This window comes from Halichoeres trimaculatus, unplaced genomic scaffold (assembly GCF_033239565.1).
Source record: "Halichoeres trimaculatus isolate MK-OKI-2021-1 unplaced genomic scaffold, fHalTri1.1 fHalTri1_scaffold_2, whole genome shotgun sequence".
Classification (NCBI taxonomy): domain Eukaryota; kingdom Metazoa; phylum Chordata; class Actinopteri; order Labriformes; family Labridae; genus Halichoeres; species Halichoeres trimaculatus.
This window is the reverse complement of record NW_027437180.1, coordinates 7,997,881-8,023,198: the sequence shown is the minus strand read 5'-3', so window position 1 is coordinate 8,023,198 and position 25,318 is coordinate 7,997,881. Positions and strand designations below refer to the sequence as shown.

General features: G+C 40.5%; 1 protein-coding gene and 1 long non-coding RNA gene across 7 annotated transcripts in view; one reads left to right on the top strand and one right to left on the bottom strand.

Moving 5' to 3' along the window:
* The window catches only part of LOC141801114 (potassium voltage-gated channel subfamily KQT member 5-like), a 244,727-nt gene that overhangs the window by 24,586 nt on the left and 194,823 nt on the right, over window positions 1-25,318 (bottom strand). For all 6 annotated transcript variants that reach the window (XM_074684025.1, XM_074684036.1, XM_074684062.1 and 3 more), the window contains 4 exons: window positions 21,888-21,998; window positions 17,407-17,502; window positions 16,455-16,549; window positions 6,316-6,342 (listed from right to left, as the gene is read on the bottom strand). In XM_074684025.1, the coding sequence (XP_074540126.1) occupies window positions 6,316-6,342; window positions 16,455-16,549; window positions 17,407-17,502; window positions 21,888-21,998 (329 nt within the window). The remainder of the gene's footprint in view (window positions 1-6,315; window positions 6,343-16,454; window positions 16,550-17,406; window positions 17,503-21,887; window positions 21,999-25,318) is intronic.
* Window positions 16,776-22,950, top strand: LOC141801138 (uncharacterized). The gene is made up of 3 exons (XR_012599375.1): window positions 16,776-16,959; window positions 17,372-17,415; window positions 22,815-22,950. It is a non-coding gene; the product is annotated as an uncharacterized LOC141801138 (long non-coding RNA).

Genomic DNA, 25,318 nt, shown 5'->3' with positions numbered 1-25,318 from the left:
GGTGCAACACCCTGTCCTGCAATCCAGACACCAACAGCAACAGATCTGGTAAAACAATCTCTAAGCTCACTTTGTGATATATCATAATGATGCCTCACTTGTTTTTATAGCTCTATGAAGAAGGAGAGCTGAATGAGGAGAGACACATCAAGATAAATATCCCTGCAGAAGTTCTGTTTATATCACTAGTTAGTCGCTGGGTAATAAGCTGGATTGCGCGTAGTAAAAAGGCAGTTAAAATAAACAGAATCTGAACCTGAGTCCAGGTCAAGATTCTAATTCCCATAACCACCCATTCACTATACACTATCCTTTACACGTTGTTATTTCACTTTATGGTGTATTTTGAAACGCTACGTACGCTAAATTTCAGCACACCTTAACCTACTAGTAGCCATGTTTAAGCTTTGACTTTCTTTAGTTTCTGATCTTATTTAAAGAGGTTTTTTAGTCACTGCATTTTGCATCTAGGGTTTTAGCCCTGCTCTCAAGTTTCACAACACATTCAATACAGTAAAGTAAGCAATCATCAACATATGTACAAACACTTTTAGGCGCTTTTATAGCATGTGACATAAACACTGAAATAAACAGCCATGTTTGACTGGCTGATACTGTATATGAGGTGGTGTTCAGTAAAAAGGTATCCAGGCTGTGAAGTATAAAGCAGCACAGTTTCTGTTGGCACTTCAACCACTCTCAACCACTGACATTTGGAAGCAGCAGAACAGATGCAATTGAGCCTAAGAGAGGAAAATGAACAACTACAGCAGCTTTTGAAAAGGCAGCAATTTGGTGACTCAGTACTTCATGTCCATATTCCTCATTTAACTGTGAGCATTCAGCTGGGCCATGGCAACAAGTGCCTGAGTCACCACCGTGAAGCTGCTAACCTTCAGACAGGAGCCTGTGGGTTCACCGAGGGAACCATGATTGACACTTTTCATTTGTCTCAGGTGTTTGTGTCCGATAGCAGAGCTTCTCTGATGACTTACTTTTGGTATTAAAAGATAAATCTGGTTAATGAATAAAGTAAGGCAGCAGCAGCAGTCAGTCAGTACGCTGTAGCTTTAATCTCCTCAAGCTCTGCAGCAGAGATTTAAATGTGAGACTTCAGTCTGAGACTGCAGCGCTCTGCTCTGCTTTGTGAGAGATGCTCTCTATCGCGTGGGATGAATTCTGTTCTTACAGGCAGGCTGACTCTTTACTCTTCCATCTGCTTAAGTTTGGTTGTTTTTTTATACTGACTCCTCTCTTTTTGCTTCCTCTGCAATGTGCTACGGTGTCAGCATGATCTTACAACAAACAGTTCTTAAAACTCCTTAGAGTGATAGTGGGACGTCAAGTGTTCAGGCTGCTTTTGCCATCTGAAAGACAATTAAGAAGTGGGTTTCTTCTCTTTAGGCATGAAGAAATCTGTTGTCGGGATTTGAAACAGGTTGTTGATCACTCAAATAGATATAAAGGTCCCATATTCTGCTCCTTTTCTGCAGTTTAATATGGATCATTGATGTCTTCATGAAATGGTAGTAACATGTTTTGGTCCAAAAAGTCAATAAATCAAGCACAGCAGCATTGTTTCCAGGCTCTCATAGCCCCTCTGTTCAGAATGCTCTGATTTAGTGGGCGTGACCTTCATATGTAAATGAGCCACCGCTGATACCGCCCCGCTCTTCCGCATCACTGAGAGCGACACCACGAGCTCCAAGTGCACAATGTTTAGAAAACAACAAAGCTCATTTACCGTGACATTACAGGCTAAAACAACAGGCTAACTGCAGCTAAAGTTAGCATCCTGAAGCTAACACAGAGACAGGGGGGACACTGAGGAAAAGCTCTTACATCTGCTCCACAGCACACAGCATTTAAAATACTCACATTTCCAGGGTCTGAGGTTTGTTGGCGGATGGTTGGTAATGCGCCTGGATTCAGGACCAGTCTATTCGCTAGCCCTCTGTTGTACTGTCCAAAGTTGGAAAAGCAGTCGGCCGTGAAGTGACTAGCACACACATGCACAGTTTTACTGAGTGTAGCTGGAACATTTCCTTTATAAATGAACTCTAGCCACTTAATCTTGTCTTCTTCCGAGATGGGAAGCTTGTGCATGGAGCTATGTGGCTGTTTAAAGCCAAAAACAGAGCAGTGATGGTTCTTTGGTATTCTCCTCCCAGCTGCTGGTGGGTGGGAAGGGAGTTCGGGGGTATCTGCTCCGGTCAGGTCAGACTTGCTCCTGATTGGTCAAAAAAGGGAATCGCTGATCTCAGCAAATCCCCAAAATCCAAACAGCTCGTTTTAGGTCAGGATTTTACATTCACAAGCACTACTAAGTACAGGTTTTGTCATGAAATATCACATTTTGTGGGCTGGGAGGAAAGCCAAAGACCCACAAATGTCACTAAAAGACTTAATAAAGTGATTTTTGCATAATATGGGACCTTTAAGTATGGAGCATAAATTATGTCATGTCAATAATGTACAAAAGTTTAGATTGTAAATGTGACGAGAAATGAATAAGTCCAGTAATTTAAAAGATTTAAGTAGTGTTTTTTTACTATGTTTGTAGATGTTCTTATTTATGTGTAGTAGAAAGTATCGTCATGGACTGGGGATATCATAAAGCAACTTATTTCATTCCTGTTGAAACAGGTACACTAAGGCCATGTCCATGCATTGCCTGGCATCTGGGAAACAGCACATATTTTTATACGTTAAGGCCTGTCCACAAGAAACAGCTTTATGTCACTAAAAATGATGTTTTTTTTGGAAATTGCGGCCAAAGTGAAGATTTCGGAAAACTGGTTTCATGGTTTCATATATAAGCTGGGAACAGAGTTTTTGGTTCTCAAACGTCGCAGCCGAATGACGGGGGTTCTTCTTTCTGATTGACTGGCATGAAAAACATTGCCAAATGTGGGTTTAGCATGCTTTGAGCTGCATATCGGTGGATTTGCCCAGTATGTGTAGACAAAAGTATTTTTAAAAATGAACAAGAGGGGAATATAAGTTTTTGAAAATACCCTACTTCATGTGTACAAGGCAAATTGAATTAATCAATTAATTAATTGATTCCTTTTACTGCAAGCTAACATTTAGAAAACAATCATAGTTCAGGTCATTTTAAATGTGTAAACACAAGATCATACAGCCTAACTTTGTAAAATGGGTCTTGTGACATACAGTCCTACATGCCAAGATTTGTCAGCACAAATCCATTTGCGCTGGTGCACTTTGAGTGACTGATGTTCCTTAACGTTTTGCACAACTGGAAAAAATCTAATGATTTTTGAAAGCTGAGATGTTGCTGTCTCGGTGGTTATCACAGTAATTTCACTCCGACATTAATGGAGCCCACAAGTACACACAGCGTGGAGTAAATGGATGACAGGAAAGCACAAAAAATGGAGCAGAGTTTGTCCAAAAATGCCTAAAAAAAGATCCCTGATTATGAAACCTAACGTTAGATGAAATTAGGGATAAGTGAAGCTCTCTCTTTCTAGTTTTTACTTGACGCTTGTGTTGTGCAGTTACTTTTTTTGGACAGTGTACATCACACCTACAATATGTGCACATTTAAATGTTTATAACATGTAGTAACCTTTTTAGCACACAGAGTACCTTGCTGTGTTTGTACTTCATGTATGTAAGTGTGTGCATTGCACCCTGTGGAATATGACACGTATTTTTTTTTCTTTTTTTCTTTTTTTTTTTTTTTTTTTTACAATTTTAGAAATAATGTACCAAGTCTTCTTTGTACTGTGTGTGATGGTATGATGATGGTATTGTGTGGTTGCATTGCTTTTTCCTTCACCAAATCTCTTAAATAAAAGTCTGTTTTTGTATTTTCTTCATTTTAAACTTTTTTTTTTTAACTGAAATTTGTTCCAGAAAAATGGGCCAAATTTCTTATTCACGGGACATTTTTTGACCTTTTTATGGTCAAATTGAGTGAAAAAAAAAAGAAGTCCAGGCAGACATTTTGAGGCTCAGCTATTGCAGGGTTATTCAGGCACACAGCCTCTGTCTTTCATCTCTGCTTGTTTACATCCTGGTAGTAGAGCATTGTGGCATTAAATGTCAGTTGGAGCAGCAGCTTTTGCTAGTAGCAGGTGGCTGAGATACAGCTCAGACACATCATATGAGCAGCACCTCAGGCCTAACAAAAATAGAAATATGTAATATATTAATACTATAACTAGCTAAATACTGACTATTTCCCCAGGTACCGGCTACAGCGCGGGACACAACCTTTAATTGGTTGAATACATGAGCACGTGTTCCTATCATTGACTTTCACTTGGCATTCACTTCACATTTCATGTTTCAGCCCCTCTGGTAGCAGGGAAAGGAGGCTGGGATCATTGGAGATATTTTGGTGAGTTCAGGTTGCGTAACTTCAATGTGGCACCGGGCTCCCACAGGAAAAACAGAATGACTGTGTTCAGGCTGCTGCGGTGTTTTGAAGACAAACATTTACTCAGAGTTTCATAACTGCAAACACAACATCTTACATCACGCAGCTCCCTGTCCTGTATGCTGGTCTACCTTTAGGATCGAAAATAACACATCAGCAAACAAACCGCGCTGAGGAGCCCTGAGATCATCTGAGCATTCATGGATACACACACTCACAGACTCCACAGATCATTTCTGTTTACCAGATATTAGTGGTGATGCAGGAGGATGGTTACAAATTAAAGAGAGTGGGTGTAAATGTGCATGAATGCTTCTTTTGTTGTGAGGAGATACATTCATAAAAGAAGAACCAAAAATAAAAACAAAAGTGCATTTGATGCCAGTGACAGTGCATTTCCTACTGAAGTCCTTTTTAGTATAAAAACTGCTGATCCAGCGCCTTACTGTTTGAACAGGTAGCACAGTTATTTTCAGTTTAAAGCTGCACTGCTCAGTGAAAACTTACAAAGATGATGAATTACCAGTGCACAACTTGACTCTGAATAATGAAAAGCTTGTCTCTCAATCTTATAGAGAATTATTGGAGAAGTGTGCAGTCACACATCTTTACAATTTTCACCTCTCAACACGTTTTTTTTTTTTTTCTTAAGTCAAAGACTAAGAAACCCTTATAAATCCACTGTGCACAAATCAAACAGCAGACACATTAAACACTCAGTACCGACCCACAGAAAACAATAAAATCTTAGAATTAATTAAAGAGGGGGTACTACTGGGCTTATGTTTCATCTTTATACACACTGGTGTTTTAGAAAAGTCTTATTTCAGCTTCTGTCTGAAACACTTTGTTTCGCTCCCTGCTCCCCTCTGATTGGCCAGCCCTCTGGAGGCCTGTCTGAGGCAAAACATTGGTCAGACCTTGGTGTTTGAGGCCCGTCTCTCCAACGTGTCATGAAACAGTGAGAAGATCCTGATGCGATGACTTCATCATTTCAGCTGGTCTCCTAAAGATCTCATGAAGATCTTGTGCAAATTGTTTATGTAAAGGTTTGAAAATCTGCATACATTTAGTTTAAAAATTCAGCATTATTACTTTTTGTCTATGTTTTGAAATATGGGAAAGCAGAGTACCTCCTCATTAAAAAGAAGCCCAAATACTTGAATATTGTTATTTGATTTCTTTTCTTTTCTTTTTTAAGTCAGAGACCAAAAGACCCTGATAAACCCACTGTGGATGCACCACACTGCAGACACAATACTTAACACTGACCCCCAGAAAACACTGCCATCTAAGAATTTGATCTTTAAAGAGGGGGAATTTGACTCTTTTTTAGCCTTCTGGTAACCAGGTAGTCTAATGATCACTATTTTTCTCACACTGGTGTTTTACAAAACACTTATTTCAGTTTCTGTCTGGAGCACTTCTTTTTAGCTGCTGTCTCTTTAAAGCTCCCGCTCCACAAACCCCCTTTTGTCTGATTGGTCAGCTCTGGGATGACCTCTACATGAAGATCTTGTACTATTTTTGAGACAGACCATCTTGATGAGTTTGGATTAAGATATTTCTACAACATATGAAAAACAACATATAATCTGCATACGTTTAGTTTTAGTTTGTTTAAAAAAAAAAAGGATAATTACTTTATGTCTATGCTTTGAAATATGGGAAAGCAGAATACCCCCTCTTTAAATATACTTGAATATTGTTGTTTTTTTATCTCAAAGTTTAAAATTTAACAAATTAAGCCATTCAAAGGCAGCTCTCTGTACTTCTTTGAAGCCATTACTGTAAACATGAAAGAGCCTCTGTGGGTTTAAACACCCAGCTCCATCCTAAGTTATAGCTGTAGGACGCAGAGGTGTGTGTGAGTATGTGTGTGAAGAGATACAGCCGTCACAAACCTTGTAGTCGACTCGCTCTGCTCCTTCCTGGAGTTGACAGATAAGAAGAAGCAAAAACAGGAGTTAGAAAACATCCTCACAAAAACTCCAGCGTAAGCACAGTACACTGAGTATGATGAGACTTCTCTGTTTGTTTAGGTCCACTCACCACTGAACACAAAGACTTCACATCACACATCACATCATTGATTGTGAATTGATTATCACCTTAATTGCAATTTTTATTCAATGTGAAAAGCTGATGAAATAGTCTGTGCACAGTGATGGATTACATGTCTTCATCTGGGTCAAGGGTCGAGTGTATTAATGAAGTACTGAATTTGATGGAAACCGATCATCACTGGCTTAGCAGATGTACAGCCTGGACTCCAAAAATAGTCTGTGACAACATTTTGTAAACAGCCAGTTGCTTAGATTGATGTTGTGAGATAGTTAAATCTCCAAAAAGCTCAACATGACCTTTAAATAAAAAGTGAATTTCTGTCTTTTTACATCTTGGACAAAGTTACAGCTCTACCTGACTGACAGGTACACAAACTTTCTCAGTCAGCAGCTGTGAGATGGGCTGAGATATGATGCCTGGGAAGCAACCCTTGAGGGAAAATGCATCTAAAAATTGTATATATTTTTACAGCTGACACACTCAGAGTGATATTCTAGTAATAAGAAAATAAGGTGTAAAGAATACGTAAAAGATACAGCCAATCTGTACAGGGATAGGCCCTTTTTACAAATAGATGCAGGATCACATTAGTTCATAAATATAGATAAAATTTCAGTGCCATAACTCAACAAAAACAGAAGGCTGTGTTCTGCTTGATAACATCACTTCAATGATTTTTCATGTCCGAGTGTTAGTGAAGTCAGAAACATCCGACTCTCTGACAAAAGCTAAACCTGCCAAGGGAAGCCTCTCCTTTGGTTTCCAGACACTTTTAAAGAAAATAAACTTATATTGCTTTTGGGCCGTTTACTGCCCATGTTGTGTCTGCTGGCTGAAGAAAAATAAACTCTTTGTCCCCTATGAGGCTTCAGTCCACAAAAATGGTTTAAAATTAAATAAAAGCTGTCAGTTTAACCCCCAGGGGCTTTGACGCCAGCTGATGTAGAGTATTAAAGGTTGTTTCTGGTAAAATGGACCTAAACAAACAGCAGGCTTTCAACAAACATGCAGGTCAATGCAGACTAACCAGGCACACTACTGAAGCAGCTGCAAAAGGGAAAGCTAAATGACTGAATATCTGTTTACATAATCATTAACAGTCTATTATATCTGTATCTATACTCTGTTGTAGAGGTGGCTTTGCTGCCAGTCTGTTTCCAGGCTCCCTGTTGAGATTTCTCTGTGAGGTCAAACCCCAGCTGGCTACAGAAGTTGTTTTGCTGTGTAGATGGTTATAAAAGCAGATTTTGATGGATTTGAAAATTATTTCAAACTTGTATTTAACATTTATTTGCTAACATTGCCAAGACAAAAACAAAACAAAACAAAACTGAACTTTGTATTGTTTCGTAAAAATGCATGTTGCTTTTGAAACAGTTGAGACAGAGGGTCTTCATGTTTTGGTGTGAAGTTCACACTTTTTAGACTTTTTATCTTGAGTTTGTCACATCCTGTTTAATTTAGTAGTCATGCCTCTCCTCTTGTTTTTGAAAAAAACTCAATTCCTGCCCTGATGTGTTTCCTGCCTTTGTGATTGTGATCCCCACCCTCGCCTGTGCCCCATCACAAACGTTTGTCTCCCTTTGCCTTTTGTACCTATTCCTCTCGATTTCTGTCTTCATACCAAGTTACTCTTTAAGATTTATTTTAAGTTACACCTAATAACCAGTAGATTACTGACTTTTTTTTTTTTACTTCCCCTGCTTAGTTTCATCCAGTGTTGCTGATCACCGGGCCCCTCCAGTTTCACATGTGTTGTTTAGAGCGCTCTCTGTTGGTATTGAACCCAGGTGGTCCCTTCACCCCCTGCCAGATTATCACAAGGTCTTAGGACGCGGTCACACTGGCCATTCAAACTGTGCCGTGCTTCAGCACGATCGCCCCCCCGCAGAGCTGTTCCCCAGCTGGAGAGCACGGCCAGCGGTCACACTACCCATATGAACCAGACTTTAGCGGGTATCACACACGCGCGTGGTCCGCCTACGTCATCGTGAAGCATTTGTTTACATGAAGTGCGTTTTCATCAGAGTCAGCACAATGAGACACAGAGAGCACTGCTACAACTTTAGGGACTTTTAGACTTATGGTAAGTCGTTTTTGCCCGACACAGCCCTCTAACACTCCGCTTTGTTTAAAATGATTGTTGAGAGATGCACTCACGGTGATTATATATAATGGATCGCACACGATGTCCCTGTGCTTGTGCTGAAGTAAACCGCACGGAAGCGAATCGTGCTTGAGCATGGCATAGTTGCAGTCACACTGGCCATTCCAAACGTGCTTTAGGGCTGAAGCGTGCTTAGACACAGCAGGATGGCCAGTATGACCGAGTTCTTACTTGATTTTCTTCTGTTTGTGTTTCCAGATTCTTCCTGTCTGACCTGTTTCTATTTCCTTGTGCTTCACCTGCTTGTTGGACTTGTAGCTCTGGACTCATCTCGCTTGTTGGACTCATCACCTGTGCGCCGTACCCTGCTTGGAGTAAACTGATTTTGGACTGTACCTGGCTCCTGCGTCTTGGGTCTATCTGTCTGTACTTGAGTCATCAAGTCGTTTGATTAAGACTAACACATAAACCATCAGTTAAAAACACATATTAACCAAATGAATGGCTCAGACTTCTGCAAACAATGTAGAGGAGAACCAAAGAGCATACCCCAGCTCCTTCAGTCAAACATCCTCAGACCCCAATGTTTTTATATAACTATATATTTTTAGTGCAAACACACTTTATTTGGAGCAGAAAAAACACCTCAATCATACTGCTCTCTTGCTGAGTCATTCTTACAGACAGTGGTATTTTTCTTTGCTAAAATTAAAATCACCATAAGAACAAAATGAGACTTTTTTTTGCTTGTGTTCAGCATATTTCACTTATTATTGTACTTCAGTAAGTTTTTTTTTTTTTTTTCGAGGTAATGAGATTTCTTGTCAAGTCAAATTAACTTGCTGCACGGAGAGATAAATTCACTTGTTTGAAGAAATTTTCTCATTAGATGTAGAGTTTTTATCTTGTATTTAAGCTGCCCTTCTTTGCGTGATTGAAGAAAAATAAAATCTAATTTGTGTTTTTTTTGCAAAAATCTAAAGGCTGTAACCATCTGAGAGTCTAACGAGACTTTTGTTTTTATTAGAGAAAATAGTCTCTTTTGAGTGACTGTGTAACTTTTTATGGAGTTTGTGGCAGCTTGGTTTACAGATGAGGGCTGGGTGATTATCGCAAAAATCCAAATCACAATTAACCCTTTCAGACTCAAATTAAGTTTTAGTAAGAGAAAAAATCAGTTATTCGGGGAAAAATATCATATGGGGAAGTTATAAACAGTTCTGACTTTTTTTAAAGAGAGACTTTCAGATGCAATGCATTCTGGGATGTTGCAACATTGTAAAAAAGCTACCCCTGGGGAAAAACCCAGAGGAGAGATAAAATCTATCAATTGTTGTGTACTGTATCTAAATATATTCAAAATCAATCTTATGCAGTTTTGGTTTTAAATTAATGGAGGTTGGTGGTGAAACTTACATGAAATTGATGCCTTGAGAATCTGTTTCAGTGAAACCAAGGAGGCAGCTTTGTTCGAAGTGACACAGCTCTGCCAATTGGTGGGAAAGTGGGAAACTGTTTGTTGCTAATGCACAACTAATTTCTGCAGTGGTACTTCTGAGAAAAAAAGGCTCATAAAATGTGGATGTGGAGTAATTAGGTAACTAGGAATTGGCTGTTGCAAATCTGCAACGTCTGCCTTTAGAGGGTTAATTGCACCTTTGGTCTCGATTTTGGTTAAAGCACTATCCTCAGCTCAGTTAATTCCATAAACATCTGGATCGTTTTGAAAAAAAAAAAAAGTGACTCAAATGAAAATGTACAGATGAATAATCAATTAATAATATAATTATGGGTTGTTTAATGAAAAAGTGGAATTGAAAGCACAATCCAGCTGAAAATGTTTTGTGTAAATAAAATCCTAAAATAGGAAAAAATTAATCTTTTATTTCTAACAAGAAAAATAAATAACTTTAATTGTGTGGTGCTACTGTAGAACATAACTTTCACTTAACAAAAAAGGTACCTCACTACTTTTTGGTCGCTATCGTCCTTGTTGGAGCCAAAGTTTGTTCAAATAACTGACACTGACTTCCTTTAAGGTACCAGTTGCTTGTGTTGTGCTGTCAGCTCGTTGTTTGAGTCCTCCTGAATCCAACCCCAGAGCAATCACATCATCTACGTGTGCTGATCACGCCATGCTCAGTCGGATCTTGTGCTGACTCATACACTTTATTACCAAAAGTATCCGCTCACCCATCCAAATGTTCAGAATCAGGTGTCCTCATCACTTGGCCTGACCACAGGTGTATAAAACCAAGCACCTAGGCACACAGACTGTTTTTACAAACATTTGTGAAAGAATGGGCCACTCTCAGGAGCTCAGTGAATTCCAGCGTGGAACTGTCATAGGATGACATCTGTGCAACAAATCCAGCCGTGAAATTTCCTCACATCTAAATATCCCACTGTCACCTGTCAGCTTTATTATGAGACAATGGAAGAGTTTGGGAACAACAGCAACTCAGACACAAAGTGGTAGGCCACGTAAACTGACGGAGAGGGGTTCGGCAGATGCTGAGGCGCAAAGTGGTCGCCGACTTTCTGCGTAGTCGATTGCAACAGAGCTCCAAATTCCATGTAGCCTTCAGATTAGCCCGAGCACAATACACAGAGATCTTCATGGAACGGGTTTCCATGGCCAAGCAGCTGCATTCAAGCCAGACATCACCAAGTGCAATGCAAAGCATCAGATGCAGTGGTGTTAAGCATGCTGCCACTGGACCCTAAAGCAGGGGAGACGCGTTCTCTGGAGTGATGAATCACACTTTTCCATCTGGTAATCTGATGGACGAGTCTGGGTTTGGAGGTTGCCAGGAGAACTGTACAGTTCGGACTGCATTGTGCCAAGTGTGAAACTTGGTGGAGGAGGAATTAAGTTGTGGGGTTGTTTCTCAGGAGCTTGGCTTGGCCCCTTAGTTCCTGACAAAGGAACTTTGAATGCTTCAGGATACCAAAAGATTTTGGACAATTTCATGCTCCCAACCTTGTGGGGACAGTTTGGAGCGGGCCCCTTCCTCTTCCAACATGACTGTGCACCAGTGCACAAAGTAAGGTCCATAAAGACATGGATGACAGAGTCTGGTGTGGATGTACTTGACTGGCCTGCACAGAGTCCTAACCTGAACCAGACAGAACACCTTTGGGATGAATTAAAGCAGAGACTGAGAGCCAGGCTTTCTCAACCAACATCAGTAGCCACAGTTACATGAGGAGTTTTCATCTTTCCCCATGGAATCTTTCTGAATCACTTTTCCAAAAACATTAGAATACATGGAAAGGACTATTCCAATCTCTGGTCTACATGCGCCGTTATAATCAAACAGAATAGTCAATGGGGCGTGCGCAGAAAAAACGGAAACATCACGAGACAAATCAAAGAACGTCTCTAGTTGCGTCTTACGTCATATCTGAGCATGCGCTGAAAGAACGCACCCTGACAACTTTCCATTTGAGCAGATACATGATACCTCAATCGATTTGGGGAAAGGAATATTCCACCCCTGTGAAACTGATTAAATGTCCATTTGGACTGACACTTTTCTTTTGGTGTATACAAAGGTTGAATTCTTTCCATTTGAGCAAATAAACTGAATGCAAGCGGAATATTTGGGTCCACGTATACGTGGCTAGTGTGTGACCTCATCAATGCGCTTTTGGAAGAATGGTCAAAAATTCTTATAAACACACTCCTCGACCTTGTGGACAGCCTCCCCAGAAGAGTTCAAGCTAAAATAGCTGCAAAAGGTGGACCGACATCATAATGAACCCTATGGGTCAGGAATGGGATGGCTCTTAAGTTCATATGTGAGTCAAGGCAGGTGAGCGAATACTTTTGGTAAAATAGAGTGTATAACGTGCTGAGTGTGGCGGCTTGGTTGGGACAGTGGCACACCACTACTTCTTCTTCTGCTGTTTTTCTGGCAGCCTTCACACTTTGCGACACCTGGCTGCCAGTGTAACTACACAACCAGCCGTGCATCTTGAGAGGATGATGTATTAGTTGAGACACAAATAAAAGGGGGGGAAAAATAGAAATAATCAACACAGCAGTCAGTTTTGATAATTTTTCGCCCAGCCCGACTACAAACTGATAAAACCTAGCTCACAGTTGATGAACTCTTAATGACGAGCATCTTAATCCTGTGACAGCTCTGCTCAGCCCCTCCTGACATCCTTCACACCTTCACCATGATGCTGCTGTATTCAGTGTTCCTTCCTGTTTCAGTGAACGCCTCTGTTTGTTCTTATGAGTAAGACAGAAAAGTTACATCATAGTTAAACTTTGCTGCTCATGAGCATTAAGGGATTACTTTGAGACCCAGTTTTGTAAGTTCACAGCCCATCCAGTTTAGTCTGTCCACTGTGAGGTGGTTATAAAATGACTCAGGGCATCAGAGCTCAATGGCCTCCCAATTCAGGAGTCTGAAGTGCTGCAAAATGAAAAAAAAAAAAAAAAAAAACCTGATTGGCTCATTGAGGCCAAAATTGCCATCATGAATATAAAACCTCAGAAAGGATGAATAATGAGAGTCTCAAAATGACTGCAGCGAAAGCCCCGGGACCAATGAGCAACTGAGTTCAGCCAAACACAGCGAGCCTGAGTCATTGTGCGGTGTGAAGTATTTATTTGGTTCATAAAGGCAGGAAAGAGTCAGCGTTTATGAAAGAGTTAGCTTTTTGTGCCTTTTCTGTCTCTGTACTTTTGTCTTTCAAGCAAACTTAAACTAAAGGAGCCTGGAAATGTTATGTCATCATGAGTAAATTTCTCATGAGGGAAGATAAATTATAAAATCTATTTATTTGTTCTCTCAATAAAGACTGAAAAGCAGCGAAGAAGAGACAATTACAAACCCAGCTCCAAAAACAAACAAAAAAAAAAAAAACAGATGCTGTGTAAAATGTTCATAAAAACAGATGATTTACAAATCATTTAAAGACAACAAATCAAACATTAAAAAGATAATGTCTTCCTGCTTTATGAAAGACGTACTGTTAGAGTAATTGGTCCTCGAGCAGCATATTAACAAAGTTAGAACAGGCACTTGTTCCCTTTTATGCTGCATCATCTCTTCTTGCAGCAACCTTCTTTAAGCACCGGGAACCGAGGAAACTTCTGGAGTTTTAAAAGTGTGATTTTATCCAAGTCTTGCCTGGTGTAGGATTTCAGGGTCTCATTAACATACCATTGCTCTGCCACTATCTCATCTCTAACATGAGTCTGCTCCAGGTTTCTGTCTGGAGGAAGTTTGTTCTCACCACTGTAACACTGAATGCTGCAAAGGTCTCTGCTCATGGTGGGTTAAGACCTGAGTCACTAAATGATTTAAGGTAAACCACAAGGGAAAAACTATTGTCATATGAAGAAATCAGCTGACAGTGCTGCTCTCTTATATGTGATGTGTTTTACAGAGAAGTGTCATATCTAATTTAACCATCTAAAATTACTCTGAGAACCTCTGTTAGTCTGCTCTGCAACTGTATGATATGATAACTCTACCCTCTGACATGACACTTTCCTTTCATGACACACTGCTGGAGAGTACAGCCCATGGTCACACTACTCCAGTATGAACCAGTCTTAAGGCACACACATGGCCCACCTACATCATCAAGAAGCGTCTGTTTACACAAAGCACAATCTCATCAGAGTCAGCACAATGAGACACAGAGAGCACTGCTACAACTGTAGGGACTTTTTGGCTTATGTTAAGTGGTTTTAGTCTGACACAGCCCTCTAACACCTCTGCTACTGTTTAAAATGAGTTGTGTGGAGAGGAGCTGTGCTTACGTATAAAGTAAACCGTGCTGAAGCCCACCTCTCTGAAGCATCCCAAAGAAGAGAGGTTTAGAATGCCTAAGCACGGAACACTGCAAAAAACTGAAATCTTATCAAGTGTTTTTGCCTTATTTTAAGTAAAAAATGTCGTATTATTCTTGATATGAGCCACATTCAACTGGTCCGTCCAGAAAAATGTCTTGTTTCAAGTTATTTAAAGACAAAAATGAGGTCTGAATTGCTTGTAACAAGTAAAACTAATCTGCCAATGGAACAAGAAAAAAAATGCTTGAAAATTTGCTAAAACTAGAATAATGTCTCAATACAAGTAACTTTTCTCCTGTTACATTGGCAGATTTTTTAACTCATTATAAGCAATTCAGACCTCATTTCTGCCTTTGAATAACTTGAAACAAGACATTTTTCTGGACTGGTCAGGTGAATGTGGCTCATATCAAGAACAAATAGACATTTTCTACTGAAAATAAGACAAAAACACTTGGTAAGATTTCAATTTTTCCACTGAACACTTCCGGTCACACTGGGCAAACAATCAGGACTGTAGGGTTGAAGTGCACTTAAGCACGGCATGGTACAGTTTGTCAGTGTGACCGGGTCATCAGGGATGTTTCTGTGATACTAGTCCTGACACTGGCACACATCCAGTTGGTTTGCCCAGTGTGTCTGCAACTGTGCCGTGCTTGAGCACAATTCACTCCTCTGCTTTGGCACGCTTCTGAGAGGTGGGCTTCAGCATGATTCACTTCATGCATGAGCCCAAGCACACAGACAGCATGTATGATCTATGACGTTTGATCACTGCCAGAATTCCTCTTGACAACCGTTTTAACCAGTAGCGGGGTGTTGGAGGGCTGTGTGTGACCATAACTACCTAACACAAGCCGCGTTTCCACAGCAGTCTGGTTCAGTAAGGTTTGGCAGGGTTTGGTACAGTTAAGCCTGATCCCATTTGCGTTTCCACACCAAAACTGTGCCCTCTTGTGGTAGGCGGTGCGTAGGGCTGAACAATGTTGGAAAATAATCTAATTGTGTTTTTTTTTAGATCAATATTGTGACAGCGATTTAGCATTTGATTTTTTTGAGGGGGGACGTTTATCTTCTGCATTGTTCACTTAACACAAATTTTAAGTCATTTTATACTATGACTAACCAACAAAAGATACTGTTAGCATTTAAACAAGTCTTTTTTGCATTTCTTAATTGAAAAAGAAAAAGAACACTGTGAAATTTACTGACCTCCAGTTGTCAGTAAGAGTAACAAACCATACAGGAAAAAGTGACCAAGGGGTATGGCTCTACGATCTACTGGATGGATCTCTGTAGCCCAGAGGTTTTTTTTTTTGCCAGAAAAAAACAGCATTTTGACTTTTGCTGGTTTTAAGGGAGAACAAGTACAAGTTACTTTATTCCCTCCAGGTCTGTGTACATGAAACTTTTTTTTTTCCCAAAAAGTGGGACAGCTTGTCTCGGTTATTTGGGGATCTGTCCTGGGATAAGTCAGTGGAAACGCCACAAAATAGACTAAAAAGTCTCTAAAGTTATAGTTGTGCTCTCTGTCTCTTTTTACTTCACGTATACGCTTCACGATGATGTAGGTGGGCCATGTGTGTGCCTTAAGTCTGGTTCATAATGGAGTAGTGTGACCACTGGCCATTCTCTCTAGCAGGGTAATGATGCTGTGGGGGGCAATCATGCTTGAGTACGGCACGGTTCAAATGGCCAGTGTGACCACGCTGTTACCTGCTGCAAGTCCATCTGATTATTTGTTCTCCAGGTGTTTTTTTTCTTAACATTTCAGTTTACTTTTCTTTCTTTTTGGAGTTTAAACATTTAATTTGTTGTCATTTCTCCAGTTTCAGTCATATAAAGTCTTTCATCGATTTGTAAAACATCAAAACCTGTTTCAACAACCTTTCAAACAGCATCCTTTTTGTGGAATCAGGGTTGTAAGAAAAATAACTCAGTAACTGAGAAAACATGATAACATAAAATCATAACTGAAGGATAGAAAATGATGCTTTAGAGCAAAACAGACACCAAAAACAGACACCAGCTGCCACGGTTGTACCTACTTTGTGGGGCTGCAGGTGTGCAACGCCTTCAAGTGAGGCTTCCAGGTAGCAATGGAAACCGAGTGCTCATCAGCCGCATAACTACGCCAAACACACTGCATGCAGAATACACAAAACCAGGAGGAAGGAAGCAAAGAGGAGATCCCCCACCACCAAAAAAAAAAAAAAAACAAAACAGGAAGGAAGGAGAGGTAGTCAGAGGGGGGAGGGGAGAATGAGGAGAGTAAAACAGAAAACAAATCAAAAAGCTGATTAGTGAAACCAAAACACAGGTGTGTCACTCGTCTGGGGTTGGGCGGAGGTCAGGCATGGATACATGCCTGTGGGAGGGCAGAAGGCTCTCATAGTGCCGCCATGTGGCGTCCAGGTAGGGCCTGGCACTGTCGGTGGAGTAATAACGCCACGCGGCCTGGTACAACATGGAGGATGCACAGGATGAAGAGGAGGAGAGGTGTGGATGTAAGATGAAGAAAGGAAAATGGAGAGAAATGAGAAAGGAAAGCAGGTGAGAGGGCAGAGGAGGAGGAAGCCTCTGTGTCGGGATGAGGTGGAGTCTGCAACACTTAAATTCAGGGTGAAAGAAGATGTGGAGCAGAAAAGAAAGGTGGAAAGGCTTTTTCAAACTGTTTCTCTCCAGGCTTTGTAACACAGGGACTGAGAAAGGGTGATGATTAGACCTTCAGGAGTTTAGAAAGCCTCTGTGAAGTGATGATGAGGGGGAACAGGGTCGGCTCAGTGAGGGGACATATGAGCTTCTTTATCGGAGAGTTTGAGGGTTTGTTGAGTCAACAGGAGAAAACGAAAGCTCAAAAGTAAACATAAAGAATGTTCAGCATGTGTAACATTACTCTGCGTATTGCATGTTGCATATATGATTTGTAACATCAGAAATTATTGACAGTATTTTCATTTTGTAGCAGAAAGCAGGAGGAGAGCAGACTGGATCTCTTACCTGGATGAGGTAAGCTGCAGGGTTTCTCCTCTTCTCAAAGTGCTTCTGTCTGTGCTGCTCCTGAACCTTCAAGGCAAAACCTGAGCCCAGAATACCCTGGTATGATACAAACAGAGTGAAACCTGAATGCATGTGTACACCATCGACTCTCCTGAAAAAAATCTCGAGTTAAAAAAGTCATGAAATATTTTTGTTTGTTTAAGAAATGAAGAAAAATTCTGGTGATGCATTTTCACAGTCTCACGTATTTGTTTCTTTTTGTCTCTTTTGGTTTAAGAACAGCTGAAATGAATAGTTTGCTAGAAGCCTTTAAAAAATCTCTTATATAATCATGCTCACTGAATCTCATCCGGAGGATAGTTCAGATTTTTGAAGTGGTCATGAGGCACTTATCAGTTATAGTGAGTTTGTTGACCACAGAGCATGATTCGCCCGGGTGGTTCACCTCCACATGATCCAGCTACTACTACCTCACACAACTTACAGAGGTAACACACGTGTGTTAGGAGTTTCACCAATTGAACAACAACCAACAGGCTCTAAATAAACAGACTCAGCGGCCATATGTAGGGTTGGGACTCCTGCTCAGTATAAAGACGCGTTTCCACCAAGCAGTCTGGTTAGGTTCAGTACGGATTGGCTCGGTTTGGTTCAGTTAAGCCTGATCCCATTTGTGTTTCCACAGCTAACTGTGACTTTTCGTGGTAGGCGGCATGTAAGCTGGTTGCTGAAAGCCGCAGCTGTTAAAGGATAATTTCGTTTTATACAGCTTTTACATTGTTTATAGAATGAAGTAGAACAAAATACTCACCCAGAAGGTTTTCCTGATCCAAGCAGTGCTTTGGGAGATATTTGATCCAAAATCGTGCAGCAAACATCCGTATAATGGGATTCATCGGGGCATAGACAGCACCGCTCCTAAAACTGCATTAATCGTCCAAAAACTCGTGTTTTTCACCAATATTCCATCATGGTCGGCTCCGGGTTAGTCCTCTGCTGCAGTCTGTGTCACTCCAGACAGCGTCAGCCCTCCAGAAAGAACTAGGCATGCGCGGAGGGGCAATCGTAAACAAACTCCTCGTCAGTTCAGAGGTCATTACAGCCACACAGCGCTGTCTGGAGTGACACAGACTTCAGCAGAGGACTAACCCGGAGCGGACCATGTTGGAATATTGGTGAAAACCATGAGTTTTTGGACGATTAATGCAGTTTTAGGAGCGGCACTGTCTATGCCCCGATGGATCCCATTATACGGATGTCCGCTGCACGATTTTGTATCTAAATAATCTCCTGAAGCACTGCTTAGATCAGGAAAACCTTCTGGGTGAGTATTTTGTTCTACTTCATTCTATAAACAATGTAAAAGCTGTATTAACCGAACTTATCCTTTAAATAATAGCATGACGCTGTAGCAGCGCAACACAGTTTATCCTACTAATAAATCCAACAAAGAAGAAAAGCGTGACACAGTAAACAAAGAGCAATGATCGAAGACATCCAGCATTTTTTCCTCTCTGTGATTGGCATGTGGCTCTTTGATACAAAGAACAATCAAGCTTTGTTTCACAGAAGTCTGTGTGCCACCAGGAGAAATGCAGCCTCTGTTGCACAGTAGGTGACGATTCTTTTGACCAATCAACAGTCTGTAGTGTTGTAGCTCCACCTTATGAGAGCGGATCAATTCAGTCTGGCACCCATACAAAAGGGTCCCAAAAAGTGGGACGTCTTGTTTCAGTTATTTGGGGATCTGTCCCGGGATAAGTCAGTGGAAACGCCACAAAATGCACGCCGTACCATGAAGAACCGAACCGGTCTGCTTGGTGGAAACGCGGCTCAAGTTACCATGGTAATTTATCCCAGTAGGAAGTGAACCAGCATCGTTTGATTGAAAATCCAGGGTCAAGCCTGAAGTTACCTTGATAAGAGAAAATGAAGCTTTGTAGTACAGGCCTCTGGAGTGTAAACTGTCAGACTGCCAGAGGATACCAGCAGCTCACATACTGTATGTCTGCAGTCTGCTCCATTCACCACAGTGATTCCCCTGCCTCATCAAGCACTGCTGTTTTACCAACTACTTATTTTGTCTGTTGTTAAACCAGGGAATCAAAAGAGCAGAATGGACAAGTTTAACCTTATCACAACACACTGTGCACAGAAAACTAAGCTAATATAATAAACTCTTGAGAAATTACCATCTGTCGGGTAATCATTACGATGATGACCACAACCAAAGTCAGGCTTTTAGTGCTTCAGAATATGTGAAACTGAGATGCACAGAAATCTAAATTCACATACCAATGCACTTGGCAGAAGTCAAGTGGACTGGCACAGCACAGAGCTGGACAGCTGATCAGTTCACTGCACGCAGAACTCATGACATTAGTGTCAAAACGAACGGCTTACTGGAGGCAGAGTTAGAGTATCCACTTAGAATCAACTGAAGTGGTTATGTCAGAGCTTCTTACAATTTGCTAAATTATATGGTTAACCTTGTCTGCAGCAGCTGATCCCCAAGCTTCTTTTCTGGCTCTTCATCTGGCTTCTCCATAAAGAGATCCCCTGAGGCTAACACACTTACTGATCACAGGAACCTAAACCCACCTCACAAGACCAAAACCTTCAGTTTCAACAATCTGAGTATCTTAAAAGCCTAACTTCCACATCAAATACCTTTCCTTCCAATCAAGGATAAAATTCAAACAAAATTTCTACCAGACATTGGTATTTACTCAAATAATCCACACATGAAAATAAATCACAACGTTCAGGTCCATAAATAATGATTACGTTGAATTCAGTACGATCACACAGGAAAAAAGTATTGAACACACCATGGAAAGGCTGAATACTTTGGCAAGGAAATGCACCATACCACCTGAAATCTGTCAGTAATTATTACTTGACTTCTAATTAGTGCAAACCAACATCAGCTGGGCTAGAACAAATTGATGGTCCTATAAAAAAGGTTGTTTTTTCACCATGATGGGTGAAGTCAAAGAGCTCTCTGAAGACATTCACAACCTGATTGTTGCTCAGCATCAGAATGGAACTGGTTACAGACTCATATCAAAGCACCTGAATATTCCAGTCAGCACCGTTGGGGCCATTATTCACAAGTGGAAGAAGCACCACCTTACCATCAACAGGCGACCCACAGGAGCTCCTTGGAAGATTTCTGACCAGGGAGTCAGAAAGATAGTCAAAAAAGTACTCAACGAGCCAAGAACCACCCTGAAAGTGCTCCAGAAAGACTTGGAGGCAGCAGGTACGATTGTTACAGAGAAAACAATAGGCAATGCACTCCACCACCATGGCCTCTATGGACGCTCAGCCCGCAAGACTCTATTCCTCAAGAAAAGGCATGTTGAAGCTGGTTTGAAGTTTGCTAAACAGCATCTTGACAAGCCTGTAGAATACTGGGAGAATGTTGTCTGGTCAGATGAGACCAAAATTGAACTTTTGGGCTGTCATACTACATACCATGTTTGGAGGAGAAATGGCACTACACATCACCCAAAAAACACTACACCAACAGTGAAGTTAGGAGGTGGAAGCATCATGGCATGGGGTTGTTTCTCATCTCATGGTGTTGGCAAACTTCATATAATTGACAGAGCAATGAATGGAGCCATGTATGGGGAAATTCTTGACATGAATCTGCTGCCATCCACCAGGATGATGAAGATGAGACGTGGCTGGACCTTCCAGCAGGACAACAACCCAAAGATGACTCTCAAATGGTTTCAAAAAAAGAAAATCAATCTGTTAGAATGGCCTAGTCAATCACCTGACTTAAATCCAGTTGAACATTTGTGGAAAGATCTAAAGAAAAGGGTTCACCAGAGGGCACCAAAGAATATTTAAGGTTTAAAGACAATCTGTGGAGAGATTAGTTAAACATACAAGAAGCTTCTGGAAGCTGTCATTGCAAACAAAGGCTTCTCCACTGAGTATTAGATGAGTCTCAGTTAGTGTGTTCAAGACTTTTTTTCTTGTGTTATCGTACTTAATTCTACACAATCATTATTTATGGACCTGAACGTTGTGAATTATTTTCATGTGTGGATTATTTGAGTTAATATCAATGTCTGGTAGAAATTTTGTTTGAATTGCATCTTTGGAAATAAATGTGATGAGAAAGAAGTTGACGCGTTTAATACTTATTTTCCCCACAGCAAGACCTGGATTATTTATTCCTCTTTGTTACTGATTTTAAGGATCTAGAGTGATTCAGATTATAGCCAGCCATTTGAGCCCATCTACTCCTAGTTAATTTTCCCTTTGAGAATTGCTCACAGATTTTAAACTGAATACTGGACGGACACATTCAACCAGTCAGGTCTGGCTGTGCAGATAACTTGGCAGCACCTCGACACATGAATGAAACACTAAAATGTGATCATTTCACAGAAACACCTGTTTGCTCTCTGACCTTTTCAAAAAAAAAAAAAAGAGGATTATCTGTCAGAGCTCAGACTTACTGCTGGCAAGGCGAAGAAGGAGATACCGAGGAGAGCAAACCCTGCAGACAGCATCCGGCCGGTCCACGTCTTTGGTGTTTTGTCTCCGTAGCCAATTGTAGTCAACGTGATCTGTGGATTATAAAGATGCTGCATCAGACTTCATGATAAAACACAGAAGTTTAGTTGAATTAATGTGCTGGACACAGATGGGCTGGTTTAATGTGCCAATGTTTCTGTGAATGGCACAAAAGCTGAATGATTGCTCTAAATAACCCTACACTCTCAGTACTTTCTTTTTTCCACTTCAACAAACAGAGATTCGTCTCTTAACGTCCATTTCTTTTCTGCCCTCAACGAAAGGCGGACGCTTTTCTTCTAGCTCCCCCCTCCCTATCTTATGATCAACCCTTATGATTTTTTTTCATATCTATTGAAAAGGGGCACTGGGCAGCTGGCGAGCTCCTAGCTTCATCTCATTTCTGTGTTTCCCCATGTTTGTTTCTTATATGTCTTCGAAGGGATATACGGTAACTGAAATTCCCCCTCAGGGATCAATAAAGTATTCTGATTCTGATTCTGATTTATTTGGTAATCAATTAAAACTGGAGGATTTCATGCCCCTGGCATCATCATCACCACCGCCCTGCACCTGAGCTGTGCTCCCACTTTCAGCCCCAGCGTAAAAAGAAGAGTCAACAAACAGGTTTTAATGAAAACAAAGAGTTTGATTGATGTTCAGTGGTTTTATCCTGAGCTCCTCACGTGCGCTCATTGAAGGCTTTAAATGGAGCATCAGTCCAGTGTATTTGCCGCTTAATGACAGGAGCAAATATCACTGGCTGTGTATCAGAACTGGATCTGTTTACTTACTCTGTTTCTCTATTTGTCCATCTGTCTTTCCATACATCTCTCCAACCATCTATCTCCCCCTCTCTGCTTTGGCAGACTGATCCTGGCTCTGGACTCTCCTCATTCAGCCTGATGGAGCAGACTGACAAAGCTTCCTGCAGCCATTTGGTATCAGTCTGTATGAAAACCATGTTTAATGGAGCTTGCTGTTTATGGAGGAGGAGGGGTCGACGCTCAGAGGCAAAAAATAAACAGAAGTGAAAAAAGACTTGTTTTCATTTTTAATGCAGAGGAGAGAGCAGGGAGCAGCACTCAGAATTACACATCTTTGCATCAGATTAAGATTTCCACTCAATGTCTGAGTTTTTCCAAAAACGCTTTAAAACCAAAACTGATGAAAAAAAAAATGCATCAATAAACTTGACATTGTTTTCATGAGTTTGTTTCTTTGGCTGTCACCATGTTGGTTTTGATGAAGATGGTAACATTGGGACAAGAAGGCAGAGCCTAAGAGCAGGGATGAGTCATGGTTTTCAAAGCATCAAATATTCATTTCTTTTCCAGATATCAAATACTTAATACAAATATTATTGCGTTTAAAACCACCTTTTTTCGTTGTTGTTTTCACAATTGTTTGGTTGTGGTTTTCTTACTCAATTTCATGACAGGAGAAGAAAAATTATGACTTGATTAAACAGCAAAAGGAGGAAATAACACTTTCGACAGTTTCTGGGAATGCCGTTGTGACACTGTGAGACAGAACAGAGTAAAATAGGAGAGACTAAGCATTGAGGTACAATGTAAACAAACACGACACTCTGCTGCGTCACTGAAAGACCGGTACAAAATCAAATACAGGCGGACAACCAGTTGTCAAATAGCCGCCAGTGACAACTGAATAGTATGGTAAATTTATAGTAGCTTGAAATGCCCGTCCCTTCGTTGGAGCCTCAGAGTGAATTTCAGCAGCGAGTGTAGATCTGGTTTGGTTAGACAAAAATGCTCCGACCCTTTTCACACATGATAACCAAAGAACCCAGTTCTATTGGGGATTAAATGATAACATTGTTGCAATGCTGACATTTGGTTTAATTTACTCTCCACTTAATCAAAAAACAGACCGTCTTGACCAGGGGTCCCCAAACTACAGTCCGTGGGCTGGATACAGACCAACTCACATTCCAAAAACACATTTTGAAAATAACAACTGTGTCATGTCTGTATAGTTTCATTCTTTTCTGCACATTCATGTCATGCTTTATTTTTAAAATCACTAACCCTTGTGTCTGTTTTGGATGTGTTCCTGACGACCCTGCCCCGTCTGGTCACACCTGCTCCATGATTCTTCCTTCCCACCCTAATTACCTCTTGTATTTAACCTCTTGTATTTAACCTCATGTCTTTCACTGGCTGTTTTACAAACCACCTCCCACACTATTTTAGCTGAAATTCAGTCTGTGATAGGCAGTATGCAAAAACTTGCAAAATATGCAGTATGTCAAAAAAGGATGTCCTACTGATCCAGGAAAATTTCTCAGTATGCAACGGACCGGTCCACCTGGAATACTATTTCCCACAACGCACAGCGCTAACGCTGTTTGTCAATGCGGGTGGCAGGATTCTGTGAATTACCGCCATCTACTGGAATGAGTCAGCATTACAACTACGGTACGACAACATTGACATTAGAAAATCTGCGAGATGTAAGAGAAGTAATGAGAAAGAAACACCTGTAAATCTCATCACTTCCAGTTGTATAAGAGGCGTTAACTTCTACAAATTCAGTTCGAATAAACCACTAATTCACTTTTTTTAACCATACATGGATTAAATTAAAGTGTTTCTTTCCATCAGCTGTAAAAATAAAAAGTCAGTCCCTTCCAGATTTTTTTGAATAAACAATATGATTTTTTGTGCAAAATTAAAAATCTATTATGATGTTTCTATGTGATATGATTAACAAAATAACTAAAATGCCACAATCTACCCAAAGTTTGTTTTGTATATTATTAATAAAGGTAAAAAGAAACAAATCATCATCTGTAGCTCTCCTTCTGATACCGGTAACCAGAATAGTAAACTACAAAGCAGACCCAACAGAACAGTCAAACCACACACTACATGCGAAAGCAGTTGGCAGTATGCAGTGCCCACTACATACTACATTCACATGTAGTAGGTGGTTTGGAAAACAGCCATAGTCTTGATGTGTTTTGAACCTTGCCTTCCTTTTTTAACCTCGCTTTCTGCCTCACGTCTGCCTGTTTCAGACTGTCTTTGAATGTACCAACCTCTACCTGGACTCTGATTAAACTAATTTTTCGCCCATTGAACTCTGGTTTAGTGTCCTGCATTTATTTTCCTCATTTCTGTACTCAAGTTCTTGACAAATTGTATTTTTTAAATATTTTTCAACATTTTCTATTGGTAAATTAATTTGAAACTTTTTTTTTTTTTTTTTTTTTTACAAATGCACAGAGCATGAATTTTGTTGTCAAGTGACATTCAATGTTAACATATTTGAGGCCAGTCAGGAGTGGGGGGCTTGCTAAAAGTATCAATTGCACAAAAAAAAAAAAAAAAAAGGTCAGGAAAGAGAG